Consider the following 12,140-nt stretch of genomic DNA (forward strand, 5'->3'; position numbering starts at 1 on the left):
AGGAGACGGCAGATGCAGTGCCATCACCTGGCTGTGGGCTCAGTCGCCTGGCACTGTCTGCCTCCCCTCACTCACTCCCGAGTCCCAGAACCTTTCTGGACCTGGCCTGCTCAGCCGTCTCTCCTGGCCCTCCCACCACTGCCTGTCAGATTAATTAAAATGATCTTCTTCTGAGCCAAACATTCAAACTTTTCAAAGCGTGTTCCGCCCAGCAAACTCCAGCTCTGCCCCTTGCTGCCTCTGTGACCTCAGGCAGATCATTCAGCCTCCCTGGCCGTGACTTCCTCATCTGTGAAATGTACAGGCTACTGACAGGTTTAGAGGCTGCGAGCCAGCAGGCATCCAACTCGGAGGACTCTGGTCTGAGCCCCATGATGCCCGAGCCAGCAGGCATCCAACTTGGTGGACTGATCCCCGTGACGCCTGGGCCCCGAGGCATCCTACCCCAACTCCACAGACCCTGGCCTCCCTCCCGCCCCCCTGGAGAATGCTCTGCTGCAGCAGCCCTCCCAGGCTCTCCGTGGGCAGGAGCAGGGCTGAAGCCATTGACCTGCCCCGGGTTTCTCTGGGCCTCAGTTTGCCCTCAGCTCAGCGAAACCACGATTTCTACACGCAAGGCCAGAATGGGGAGAGTTCTACACAGAGGCTGGGAGGGGCGGCCTAAGCAGCAGGAGTGAGCCTCTGGTGCATTGGGAAAAGCTGAAAAACAAACGCACCAGAATCCAAATCAGGAAAGCCCAGAGCAGGGTTGCTGTGGCAACCTGCAGCAGGCTCCCAGCCTGGCGCTCAGCCTCTCCGGGGTGGGGGCTGCGGCTTGTCAGGCTCAGCCTCCCCTGCCTCCAAGGCTGCCACCTCCTGCTCAGCGCAGAGCACATGGACGCAGAAGAGAGGCAAGGGCACGGAGAGGCCCCTCTGCTCCGTCAGGTGGGCCCAGCCTGGGCTCCCACTACCAGCTGTGGAGAGATTATTCCTCTCCCAGAGTGATACCTCCACCCAAAGGCCTCCAGAGTGCACCGAGCGCCCCCAGTCCCACCACCCAGGACCCAGCCTCACCCATCAGCTGCCTGGCCTGGGCTGACACAGCACCCCTGTGTGTGGAGATGCCCTCAAGTTTCTGCCACCAGCCTTGAAACTAACATGCAGGCACGGGATGGAGGGGCAGACTGCCCTGCACAGCTGGGTGAGGAGGGGCAAGCGCGAGTGCTGGGCACTGGTGTGGTGCTCTCCGTGTGTCTTCTCACGTTTAATGGCCTTCTCCTCTGACAGAGGAGGAAACAGTCTCCAGGAAGCTAAGTGTCACCCAAAGTTACAGAGCCACTGGTGGGAGAGAGCTGGGTCCAGCTGGGATTCTCTTAACTCCTGGGCCTGGATCCTTCCCACAGGGCCCATTACCAGGCAACCACCCAGCACATCACCAGGGCACCTCAGCAACCTGCCACCCAGTGACCACCAAAGCGCTATGCCCAGACCACACAGACACAAACAAGACACTGGCCGTCACGCCTCCATTTAATAGCCAAGCCAGCACTGCCCAGATGATGCCCAGGCCCCAGGAGGGAAGCCCCGCCCTCCTGCCTGGTACCCCCTGAGGAGCCCACCCAAGCTGGTGCCCCTCAGTCTCACAAGTAGCGTCCCGGTGTCAGGGGCAGCCTCATCTCAGCTCCGTCAGCAAGCTGTCGATGGAGTCCAGGAGCTCCCGGAAGTAACCCTCGTCCTCACCCTCCTGGAGCTCCAGGGCGGCCAGTGCCTGGTACTCAGCCTGCAGGGTGCCCAGTGTCCTGTGGAGCTGTGTGTCCTGATGGAAGCGGTCCCGGCAGGTGGCCAGGAGGGCGCCCAGCGTCTGTAGCACCTTCTCGCGGGCGTCGTGCTCTGGCAGCGCCAGGAGGTGGGCGGTGATCTCGCACCAGCCCTGCTCCTGCAGGCTGGGCAGGAGGTGCACCTGGCGATACTGCTGCAGCCTCTTGGGGGACATGTCCCACGTCAGCTCGGCATCCTCCTCCGCAAACATCTGTCATCCGCATGGCCAGGGCGGGGGTGGGGGGACACGGGACAGAGAACAGACAGAGAGCCATCAGCTCCGCCCTTCAGACTTGAAGGCGCTTGGCTGACCCGAGTCTGTCCCTTCTCTGTCCAGATCCTTGGGCCTCAAAGGCCGTTCAGGGGGAAGGTCAGCTGGATTCACAGCTCCACACATGCTCTCCAGCCCGTCCACATGTCCACCCATCTGTCCATCCATCCACTCATCCAAAAAAAAAAAAAACTACAGTGTGCCAGGTGCTGGAGAAACCAGGATGGAGACAGGATCCCTGCCCTCAAGCAGCTCGGGATCTGGGGGAGCAGGTCCTACATGTCACGGTGCATTTCGTGTAGCAGGGCGGGGCAGAGGCAGACAGTCTGGGCTCAAATCCTGCTCCACCACTGACAGCTGAATGACCAAACGGCCTTGGGCCGGCACTGAGCCTCCCTGGGACTCACTGTCACCACCCCTCAAGTGGACGAGACGACTAAGCCCCTTCAGGATGGTTGGGAGGACTTAACAGGACAGTGAACACGCAGTGCCCAGCACACGGAGCCCACCAACGAAGTGAGCTTTACCATCGTCAAATGTCAGCTGTGCCAGCGGCGGCATCACCACCACAACCACGGATCCACTCCCTCAGAGGAGTCGGGCATGGTGGGGAGAGGAAGCTGGCACTTCCCTGAGTCTTGCGAGGCTTGTGGGAGTTGTCTGAGGGGACGAGGGTGGAGGGTTCGCACACATGGAGGGCTGTGACAAGAGGCCTGGGCCCATCTCATGTTTGCAGCCCAGCAGGCTGTTACGGTGGATGGGCACGAGAGCCAGGCTGGGCACAGAACACAGAGCCCTGGGCATCCCTGGCCTCTACGCCAAGGGAAGTCTGGGCAGGAAGTTCCACACATGGCCTGTGTCGGTGATGTGCAGAAACCCAGCTCCAACAGAATGTGGTGGGAACCAATCCTAGCAGGCATTCAGAGGCAGGGAAGGGAACACCTTAGACCTGACAGATTACCACCTCATTTCATTACATAGAGTACTAACCACTGCACGATCACAGCACGCCACCAGGAGTCTACCAACTCACTTCACCCGTCAGAGGAAGGTATGCGGAGACGAAGGAGCAGCAGTGGGCACACTAAACGCACTCTCAGGAAGAAAGAAGGACTCGCTGCCCTAACTCCAGGGGAGAATGGGGCATGCATGACAGGGCAGGCAAGAAGAAAGCCCAGAAAAAGCTCAGGGCCCACAGCAGACCACCTGATGGCTCTGGGGCTCCTCAGAGCCGGCAGAGGAAGCAGGGAAGCAGAGAGGGTCAGCTTTCTGACACAGAAAAGGCTGAGAGGGATGTGGCTGTCGTTTCCTAACCTACTCCCATCCCGCCAGCTCCACCCGCAAAACACCCCAGTCCTGCCAGCTCTGTGCCCTGGGGCCCTGCTCCTCGCTGTGCTTCTCAGTCCCCTGCCTCCCGGGCCCAGCCTGCCCCCTCCAGACCTCACCCCAAACCCTTCACACTGGGCATTTCTGACCATAAAGATAGACTCCCACCCTGGGACGTGGAGGCGCTACAGGCCCTGCCCCCCGGGCGCTCAGACGCCTCCCCACTGGTGCCCTCACTCCGGCACCTGTCACACTAACCCTCCCCTAGGGCCTGTGCAGGGGCAGCTCGCACTTCCCGGCACCCTCTCACCCAGCACCAACTCCACAGTCAATCTGACTCAACCCTCAGATCTCACTCAGCAACTCTCCTGACTGCCCCAAAGAGTCAGGGCCCTGATGGTAAGCCTCCAGGGCCCACACACTCTAGGAGGGTCTCTGGTAAATGTCTGCCTGGAAGCACCAGGAGGGCAGGGACTGTGGGCCGGGCACGGCACGGGGCAGGCAGACACCCAGGCAACACTTGCGGAAGGGCCCTTCAGCTTCATGGAGGCACAAGAAGATGTGGGTTCATAACCACAGGTAGGCGTCCCAGCTCTGCAGGAGCCCAGATGTCAGGACACAGTTTCTTAGTAGAGGGCCTGCCCAGAGCCAAGGGACAGAAGAAGAAATGCCTGGGGTTTGGCAGACAATGGAAGGGGCAAGGACCAAGGAGCCTGATAATCTGAGAGGTGGGTCCACACTGTCCTGGGAATTCTGAAGTCCAGCCACTACCTCTGCACACCAAAGATGCCCTCAGGGAGCATGGCACCCCTCCACCCTGTCACACCTCTTCCTTTGGGAGCCCTGTACCTATCCCCAGTGTATTCTCTCTGAGAAACCACAGAACAAGACGCCCTGATGGCCTTACACGTAGAGCACACCTGCCATCTGTTCTATTGCTCCAGCTGAAACCCCTCCACCATCTTCCTCCTGCAGACAGACGGCTGTCTTCGTGCTGTTTGCAGAGAAACGCCAGGCCCTCCCTGATCCTCATGGCACCCCAAAGCCTCCAGTCTGGCTCCTGGGCCAGCTGACTCAGAGAGCCTTGGTCAGACTGCCAGAGGCGGCTCCCCTGGGATGAGGCAGTCACAGTGCCCTGTGCCAGGGCTGGGGGCAGCAAAGACACCCAGGACACCAGGGGAAAGTGACAGGGTTCTCCCGGGAAATGCCAACCAATGCACACATCCTTCCCCAGGCTTGCTGGCCTGTTCCCAGGACGTCAACTGTGCCCAGGCCTTATTAACTGGATGTGAGCACCACATGGCTGCCTGCTGTTCTGAGAAATCAGGTTTCTGCAGCCTGGAGGGGTGAAGGAAGAGAGAGGGGGAGGGGAGAGAGAGGGAGAGGGACAGCCTGAGAGATGAGACAGGAAAAGAGGCGAGTGCACACAAACAAAAGCCAAGAGGTGGAGAGAAAAGCAGCAACGGACAACCCTGATCCAGCCTGAGGCCTGGGAGAGGGGTGCACAGAGCCGGGAGGCGCGGTGAGGAAGGGGCAGGCCCTCTGTCTCCAGCATGGTCCCCGCGGCTGCCCAGCCCTGCTCCCCTAATCCGAGTCAGCTGTGGGGAGAGTGTGGCCCCCGAGAGGCAACAGAGAAAACCCTGCCAGAACTCTCTGCAGCAGCTGAACTAAGAAATCAGGCCTGGCTGGTTTTACCCTCTCCTTAATTAAGACACTTTCCAAGCTCACAAAGACCAAAGTAGGCTGGGCACCAAGTCTCCTTGCAGGCAGCAAGCCCCTGGGGCCCTTGATGGCAGCTAGTCTGAGCCCGGCCCAGAGCCAAAGCTCCCAAACCAGAGGAGGCAGCTTCAGGTTTCCAGAATCTTCAGGTTCAGCGTTATTCCAGCCCAGCTCCTTGGTCTCCTGGCTGCTGTGGTGGCTCCAGACACAAGCTGCTCCACCCCACCTGCTCCTGGTTGCCCCCACCCTACGCTTCACCACACATGACCTTTCATTCCATGGAGGGCTGATCCTGGCTGTTGGGGCCTTCGGTCATACTGACCCCTATGCCTGCACACCTGGCCCTGACCACTGCCAGCGTCCCCTCCTCCCTCCCACTCCGTGCAGCTCTCAGGTGTGAGCTCAGCAGTCACCTCCCACAGGACTTCTGCCCTGACATCTCAGAAGTCCTGGGCTCCAAAGCATCGCTGCCCAGCTCCAGGCTGGCACATTTGCTCAGGTCACTCTGCTATGAGGATGGAGGGACGGACGGAAGATACTGGGGGAGGAGGAGGTCCAATGACCAGAAGCACACACAAAGCAGAGGGCAGGGGTGGCCGGGCCCTGAGTACTCACCTTCTCGGTGACCAGGTCATAGAGCAGGGTGACCACACGCACGGCCAGCACCTCCATGCCCTTCTCCTGGACCAGACTCCTCAGCACCTGCAGCCCCCCCAGCTTCAGGAACTGCTGCTGGGCATAGGGGAAGTGTCGTAACAAGGAGCACAGGGCAAACAGGGCCTGGGGAGAAACAGACCCTGATGGGTGAGGCGCTACAGAAACCAGGCCCTGGGGCAGGCACCTGGAGGAGCCCCAAGTATCCCAGCCCAGCCCCCTTTCTCTCTGGCTCCACCCGCCACCCTTGGGATTAGCTGCACCCCAGGACCCAAGGCTGAGAGAGGAGAGACATCAGACACCTTCAACATCACCCAGTGGACAAACAGAGGCCCAGGGCAGGAGCTGGGGTTCTGAACCTGGGAGCTGAACCCAGGCCTCAGATGCCTCACAGGCTGCCTGGTTGCTTCAGAGAGAGGTCCTCCCCGCCATGCCACCCAGGGATGACCACTCAGGCCCCCAAGGGTTACAAGTACAGTCTGGAGAGGGACCCTCCTCGCCTTCTAGGTTTCACAGGTGTGCTGAGGTCTGAACAAGAAAAAAGGGCAGAAACACACCTTCTTCTTTGTAGTGAGAGGCTGCTCTGTGGCCAGAATGACCAGCAGTTTCTGCAGGGCTCCCCCCTCAATGGCCTCCACCTGGACCTTTGGGTTGCTGTGGGGGAAGAACAAGAGAGCATGATTTTGCACCTACTCACCAACTTGGGGGCATGTCCAGCCCAGGTAAGGGGGCTGCTGCCACAGTGGCCATCCCTGGTGAAGAACAAAGAGGGGTTCCCACTCTGGACAGGCTAGGACTTAGCTGGGCAAACAAAACAAAATGACGCGGGTCCATCTGGGTACAGTGGCCACAGCCCAGGCGACAGGGCCCAGGGCCCCAGGCCAGTGTCCACTCCACATCAGCCAACAGGCTGGCATGATCTGGGGATGGAAGTCCCATTTTAAGATCCCACTGTGCTCAACGTGCTCCTTCAGGGTCCCTCCAATGGAAAGCCTTCCTCCACGCTCCTTGAGGCAGCCATACCTGCTCCCCGGCTGCCTCCAGGATCCCAGGAGCATCACGCTCTGGGGAAACACTAAAGGAGTGTGGAGCTGCAAGGTGTCTTCCGCCCCCTCCCCTCCCGGGTGGCGCACACAGACAGAGCATGGGGAGGAAGGCAGGCAGAGAGAACAGGATCCAGGGAGCCTCTGGTCCTGGGGAGATCCCGACACAGGACCAACCCAGCTGCCCCTGCTGCTCTCTCCACTCTGTGCCTGTCCCTGCAGCCCAGTGCAGGCTCTGCCAAGGCGAAGGCCCCAGCAACAGGGGGGAGGGAGCTGACACGTGGACAACCGTGACTGCATCAAGCAGCAAACGGGCAGCAACGCAACACTCCAAACCCAGGGCTGCCCCTGGGACTCCAGGCCCCATTCTGGGCTGGAGAAAAGAGTGAGGATGAGCTTCAAACAAACATTTCAGGCAAAGCCCTCCCGGATGAAAGGATGGGCGCCTGAAGGGTGAGACCTCCCCTGGGGCAGGGTGCCAGACAGGGACATGCTGGGAATCATTTGCTTTCTAAGACCAAACTGGTGATGAATTATGGTTGAGAGCCAAGTGCAGGGGCCTGTGTAGTCAGGCCCTCGAGGAAGACTGAGATGCTTTCACCAGCAGCTTATAAGGTCTTGGGAAAGGTGGCAGGCAAGTGAAAGCCAGAGACCAGCAGCAAGGGGATGGAGTAGGGGCTGGCCCCGAGGTGAGACGCAAGCACACAGGCGGCCCCCACTCTCTTCCAGGCTCTGGCCACCAAAAAGTAGACTGGAAACCCAAAAAGCACCTGTTTCTCCAAACCCCCACCTCGGCAGGGGGCCCTCACAGCATGGGGAGAATAAGGCAGGATGCTCAAGATACAGACAAATCACAGAGACGATTCCTGGTCCAAAACCCAGAGAAAGGGGAGGCAGACAAGAGGAGAGAGCAGGCGGCTCAGAGGAGAGGCCCTGGCCGGACAGTACGGTCACGGGGCCCAGTGAGTGCCTGACAGCCCACCCTCTACTCCTGCCAGGCGGCAGCCTCAAAGCTTGGTGCAGACCGAGCGCACAGGGCCAATTTTCCTGCTGTAAAATGGGAGAAGCCCGCACCCCGCTGCATCTCCTCTGCAGAAAGGACACGAGGGTGGGTGCCGGCCTCTCCCACTGCAGCTTCATTCATGTCTGAACAGCCGTCTGGAGAAGAGGGCTGGGGTCCCCGGGGAGGAAGGCTGACAGCTCCTCTCCAGACAGGCAGGTGGGCGCTGATGCCGGGAGTCTGGCACTGAGCCTCTCCCCTACCCCCTGCTCCCCCAACTTGAGACAGGCAGCTGCTTCATCAAAGGGTGAGCTAATTAGGGCTGTCTCTGCCATCATGTGTCTGAGGAACGCTCACCCGCAACAGGCAGGGTCTAGGAAAAGAAGTCAACCACGCTGAGAAAATTCATACAAACGTCAGATGCAGTCTCCCAAGGAAGAGGGGGCTAGGAGGCCCAACATCGCATCGGCCTCAGGGAACAGCACAGAGGAGCCCCGTCCCCAGTGGGCCCCAGAGCGGCACAGACAAGCTCCTTCAAAGACGGCATGTGAAACCTTGTTCTCATCTACAGATCTGCTGAGAACAAGACCCAGAGAGGCAACACAGCTCAGGAGCAGAGGGGCCCCCAGGGAAGCCCAGCCTGAGCGGCCCTGGAGCGCCTCCCTGTCACCAGCCTGGGCAGTGCTGGGGGAGGGGAGAGACACGAAGAAGACTGGTCTCTGCCCACCCAGGTCTCAGCTGGTAGAAGGGGAGAGAAGACCCAAACCCCAGAGGGAACCAAAGCACAAACAGTAAAAAACAGACTACCAGCAGCCAAGGGGTGGGCACGTAGTCTGTGGGCAAATCCCTAGGATCCTCCAGAGGAAGAATAAGCCAGTGGGAGTAAACAAAGAATGCCCAAAGCTAAGAAGAGACATGGCTTCCCAGTATTTCTGTCCACAGAAGCCTGATGTTGGGTAGAAAGGGCCGCACAGCACTGTGCCAGGGAAGATCTAGAGGAAGGCACAGGCCAGGCAGTTAGTTGCTCAGAGATGCCCCACGTGCAGAACAGATCCTCACGGACACTCAGCCTCTTTTCTGCTGCTCCACACTGACAAGCCAGGCTCCACACGCAGGAGAGACGCCACACCACCATATTCCACTTACAGGCTGCAGAGCAAATAAGTGAATGGCTACGTAACTTTAGGCCCTGCCAGGTGGCTCTGAACCTACGGTCTGTGGGGCTTCAGAGAAAGAATAGGAAAGTCTGGTCTGGAAGAGCCAGCAAGGCTGCCCGAAAGAAGCAAGACTGCTGGAGACTGGGAGGTCAGGTGGGGAAGACGGTCTGTGGACCAGAAGACCAGCATGTGCTCAGGGAACAACATGAGCACGTCCAGAGAGGCTAGGAGACCATTCAGTGGAGGCTGCCCTGAAGAACCATCGAGAATGGGGCTGAGAGGTGCAGCTGACCCCTGACACAAAGGCAGGTCAGGCTTTGACCGAGCAGGGGAGACACAGGACCCATAACCTGCCCAGTAAGTGGAACTTGCTCCTGCTTCTCTTTCCTCGACACTTGCAAGGCAAATTGGGGAGTTGGAAACGTGCCTCCAGGGCACACAGACGAGAGAGAGGGCCCAGGAGGAGGGCCCGTGTCAGGACAGTGACCCGGGGTGGGAGAGGACCTGGAGGGACACTCTGAGGCAGGCCAGCCCACCCCTCGCAGGTCAGGCTGGCGCAGTGGTGCGCTGTGTGTATCTGCCCAGCATCCTTTCTCCTCACCAGGCTCTGAAATCCTTTCTTCCCTTCCTCCTGTGACTGACTCTCCCACTCCCTGTGGTCCTGATGGGTAAGGGCCTGCGGCCCAGCACTGCTTCATCATGTTCCCCCTTCACCAGGCCCTCAGTGGGCTGCTGAGGATGGGCCATCAGAGCCCTTCAGTCTTTGATTCTGGAGTCAGGACACAGAAGTTTCTTCTCCACAAGGCAGACAGTGTGCTGCAAGCCAGGGGTACCTACAGCCAAGAGCAGCCAGGTTCATCCCGACCCCTTTAAATGGAGGAAAGCCCATCCACAGTAGGAAAGAATAGAGCTCAAACACAGAAGTACACCAGTGAGAAAAAGGGAAAGCCTCGGACCTCCTGCCACTTGACAGAATCACTTTCATGAGGTATTCAGTCTACTCTTTCCCACCTGCAGCACAGTCCTGAAGACCTGCATGAGTAGAGTAGGACCATTGGCCAAATGTGGGCCTGTGGCCGAGTGTGGCCTTGGCAGCCCTGGGCCTACACCTTGACCAGCTTGAATGAGAGAACCCACATAACTCTAGGCCCTACCCCAGGGCTCAGGGCTTCAGTGGTTCCATGGACATGCCAGAGACTCCATACAAAACCCTTCTGAAAACAGCCTTCTAGTGCTGTCCAGTCAAGGGGCTGAGGAAACACAGCCGGAGGGTGGAAAAGACCAATCTCGTATTTCTAGATGTCACTCAGTCCATCCATCAGGGACAGTGGAAAAGGGCTTCTCTTGAGCAGTCAGCCCTGGAAGGGCTGACACCAACCTGCTCTCAGAGAACCTCTCCCCGAGACCTCAGCCTTGGGCTCTGAATGCTCTCTGCTATGTTTTGGGGGAAGAAGTGCCCCATACAGAGCAGAGTGAGGTCTATAGCATGTGCAAGGGGCAGGGCCCGGAGATTACTCAGCGAGAATCCTGTCAACAATGCCTGATAGCCTTGGGTGAGTCCCTTTGCTTCAGAGTCTTCACCTGGGAGACAGAGCTAAAACTACCTTGAGTTAAAGACAGAAAAGCCAGTGAGCACCAAAATGCTAGCCAATACACTGTGACTGGGAGATTACAATCAGTGCGTCTGCTGTACACGTTTTGCGGCCAGACCATATCCTCGAGAACACAGCTTCTCCTCGGCCCAGAGGCCCAGGCACACGTATGCTGGTCTCAGCTCCTCCCAGTCCACAGACTCAGGATCAGAGCCGCAGCCACAGAGCCTAGGGGCGGGCATGGGGGTGAGGGTGTCTTGCCGGCCAGACGACGGGTGTCCTGACAACTGAGGCTTTGAGTGAGTAAAAGGGCAGGGGCCTGGCATGTCTCTCAGCGACATCAGTGGCGCTGGTGTGCTCAAAGTCAACAGAAGGATATTAAGGACGTAGCTCGTCTCCCATGAGATAAATGAGAATAAACCTTGTTCAGGGCTAAGCCGGCTGGGCTGAATAAACACCATTAGCACTTGGATTACTGGGATGTTCACAATCAGCAGGCGAGTCAGCTGTCTGAGTGCAGAGGGACAGTAGCAGCTGCTCCTCGGTAAATCTTGGCGTTGGGGGGAGGGGGCACTGCAGAAACGGAAAAAGACTGCATTTGCAGAAACCAAATAATTTGGGTTGGGGTGACTGATGTGGGAACCTGCCAAGGGTCAGAGGTCATGTTTTAGCTAACCAGGCTGAGCAAGTGTCAGGGGGTGTTGAGGGGTGGTGGAGCTGATCTCAGGGTGGGCAGCCAGGCCTGGCCACGGGGGCTCAGGACAACGCTGCTCACTTTAGAGGCAGGCAGTGCCTCTTCCCTCCGGGGCACTCAGGACCCAGCTACATAATATTCAAGGGAACATGGCACCCTTGTTCCAAAACTGAGGGCTTTCAAGATGGGGAGAGCAGAGCAGTAAGTCAAGCACAGGCCCTCTACCTTGTGGGGTCCTCTGCGATGCACGGGGGCCGTGGAGCAGGCACTGCTGGCAGCGGGGGCGTATGCCCAGAAACAGGAAATGCACAGAATCTGCTCACCCAGCATGCTCATGGGTGAATCAGAACAGTAAGGGCTAAAAAGGGAGTCTGAATCAGTGGAAAAGGAGAAAAACAGAAAGGGAGAGAACAGGAAATACGGACTGGGTTGATGGCTTCAGTGGGGGCTGAGGAGATTCTAAGGTGAGACCCCTGGCGTAGAGCCTGTGTGGTCCAGAGTCCCAGCCCAAACCGAGATGTCAGGCCTGTTCACAGCATGCTGGGGACACAGAGGGTATGTGCTTTCTCATGAGTCCCTGCAATATTTCTAGGTAGGACAATCATTACTCCTTCTGTCTTAATAACAGAAGACAAAGGTGTCACTGTTCTGAAATGCTCTCTGAGAAGATGCTGTGCAGTGGGGAAAGGGGGAAACCTCAGGCTCAATCGTTTGTGATCCTGCCTGATGACGCTGTGTATGCTCAGAGAAAGAAAGGTCCTTTCTCTGACAGCCTCAGACAGTGAGTGGCCCTGGGTCACCTGTGAACACAAGAACTTGCAGGATGTGTACTCCCGAAACAGGCTCATTAAAGATCTATACTAGCCTACCATCTAGGGATTAATGTG

General features: G+C 58.4%; 1 protein-coding gene across 7 annotated transcripts in view; it reads right to left on the minus strand.

Moving 5' to 3' along the window:
- Positions 1–1,491: 1,491 nt before the first annotated feature.
- The window catches only part of SIL1 (SIL1 nucleotide exchange factor), a 320,877-nt gene continuing 310,228 nt past the window's right edge, over positions 1,492–12,140 (minus strand). For all 7 annotated transcript variants that reach the window (XM_059888185.1, XM_005209442.5, XM_005209441.5 and 4 more), the window contains 3 exon segments: positions 6,325–6,421; positions 5,729–5,893; positions 1,492–2,008 (listed from right to left, as the gene is read on the minus strand). In XM_059888185.1, coding sequence (XP_059744168.1) covers positions 1,652–2,008; positions 5,729–5,893; positions 6,325–6,421 — 619 coding nt within the window. In that variant the 3' untranslated portion in view covers positions 1,492–1,651.

The sequence above is a fragment of the Bos taurus genome, chromosome 7 (genome assembly GCF_002263795.3).
Source record: "Bos taurus isolate L1 Dominette 01449 registration number 42190680 breed Hereford chromosome 7, ARS-UCD2.0, whole genome shotgun sequence".
Classification (NCBI taxonomy): Eukaryota; Metazoa; Chordata; class Mammalia; order Artiodactyla; family Bovidae; genus Bos; species Bos taurus.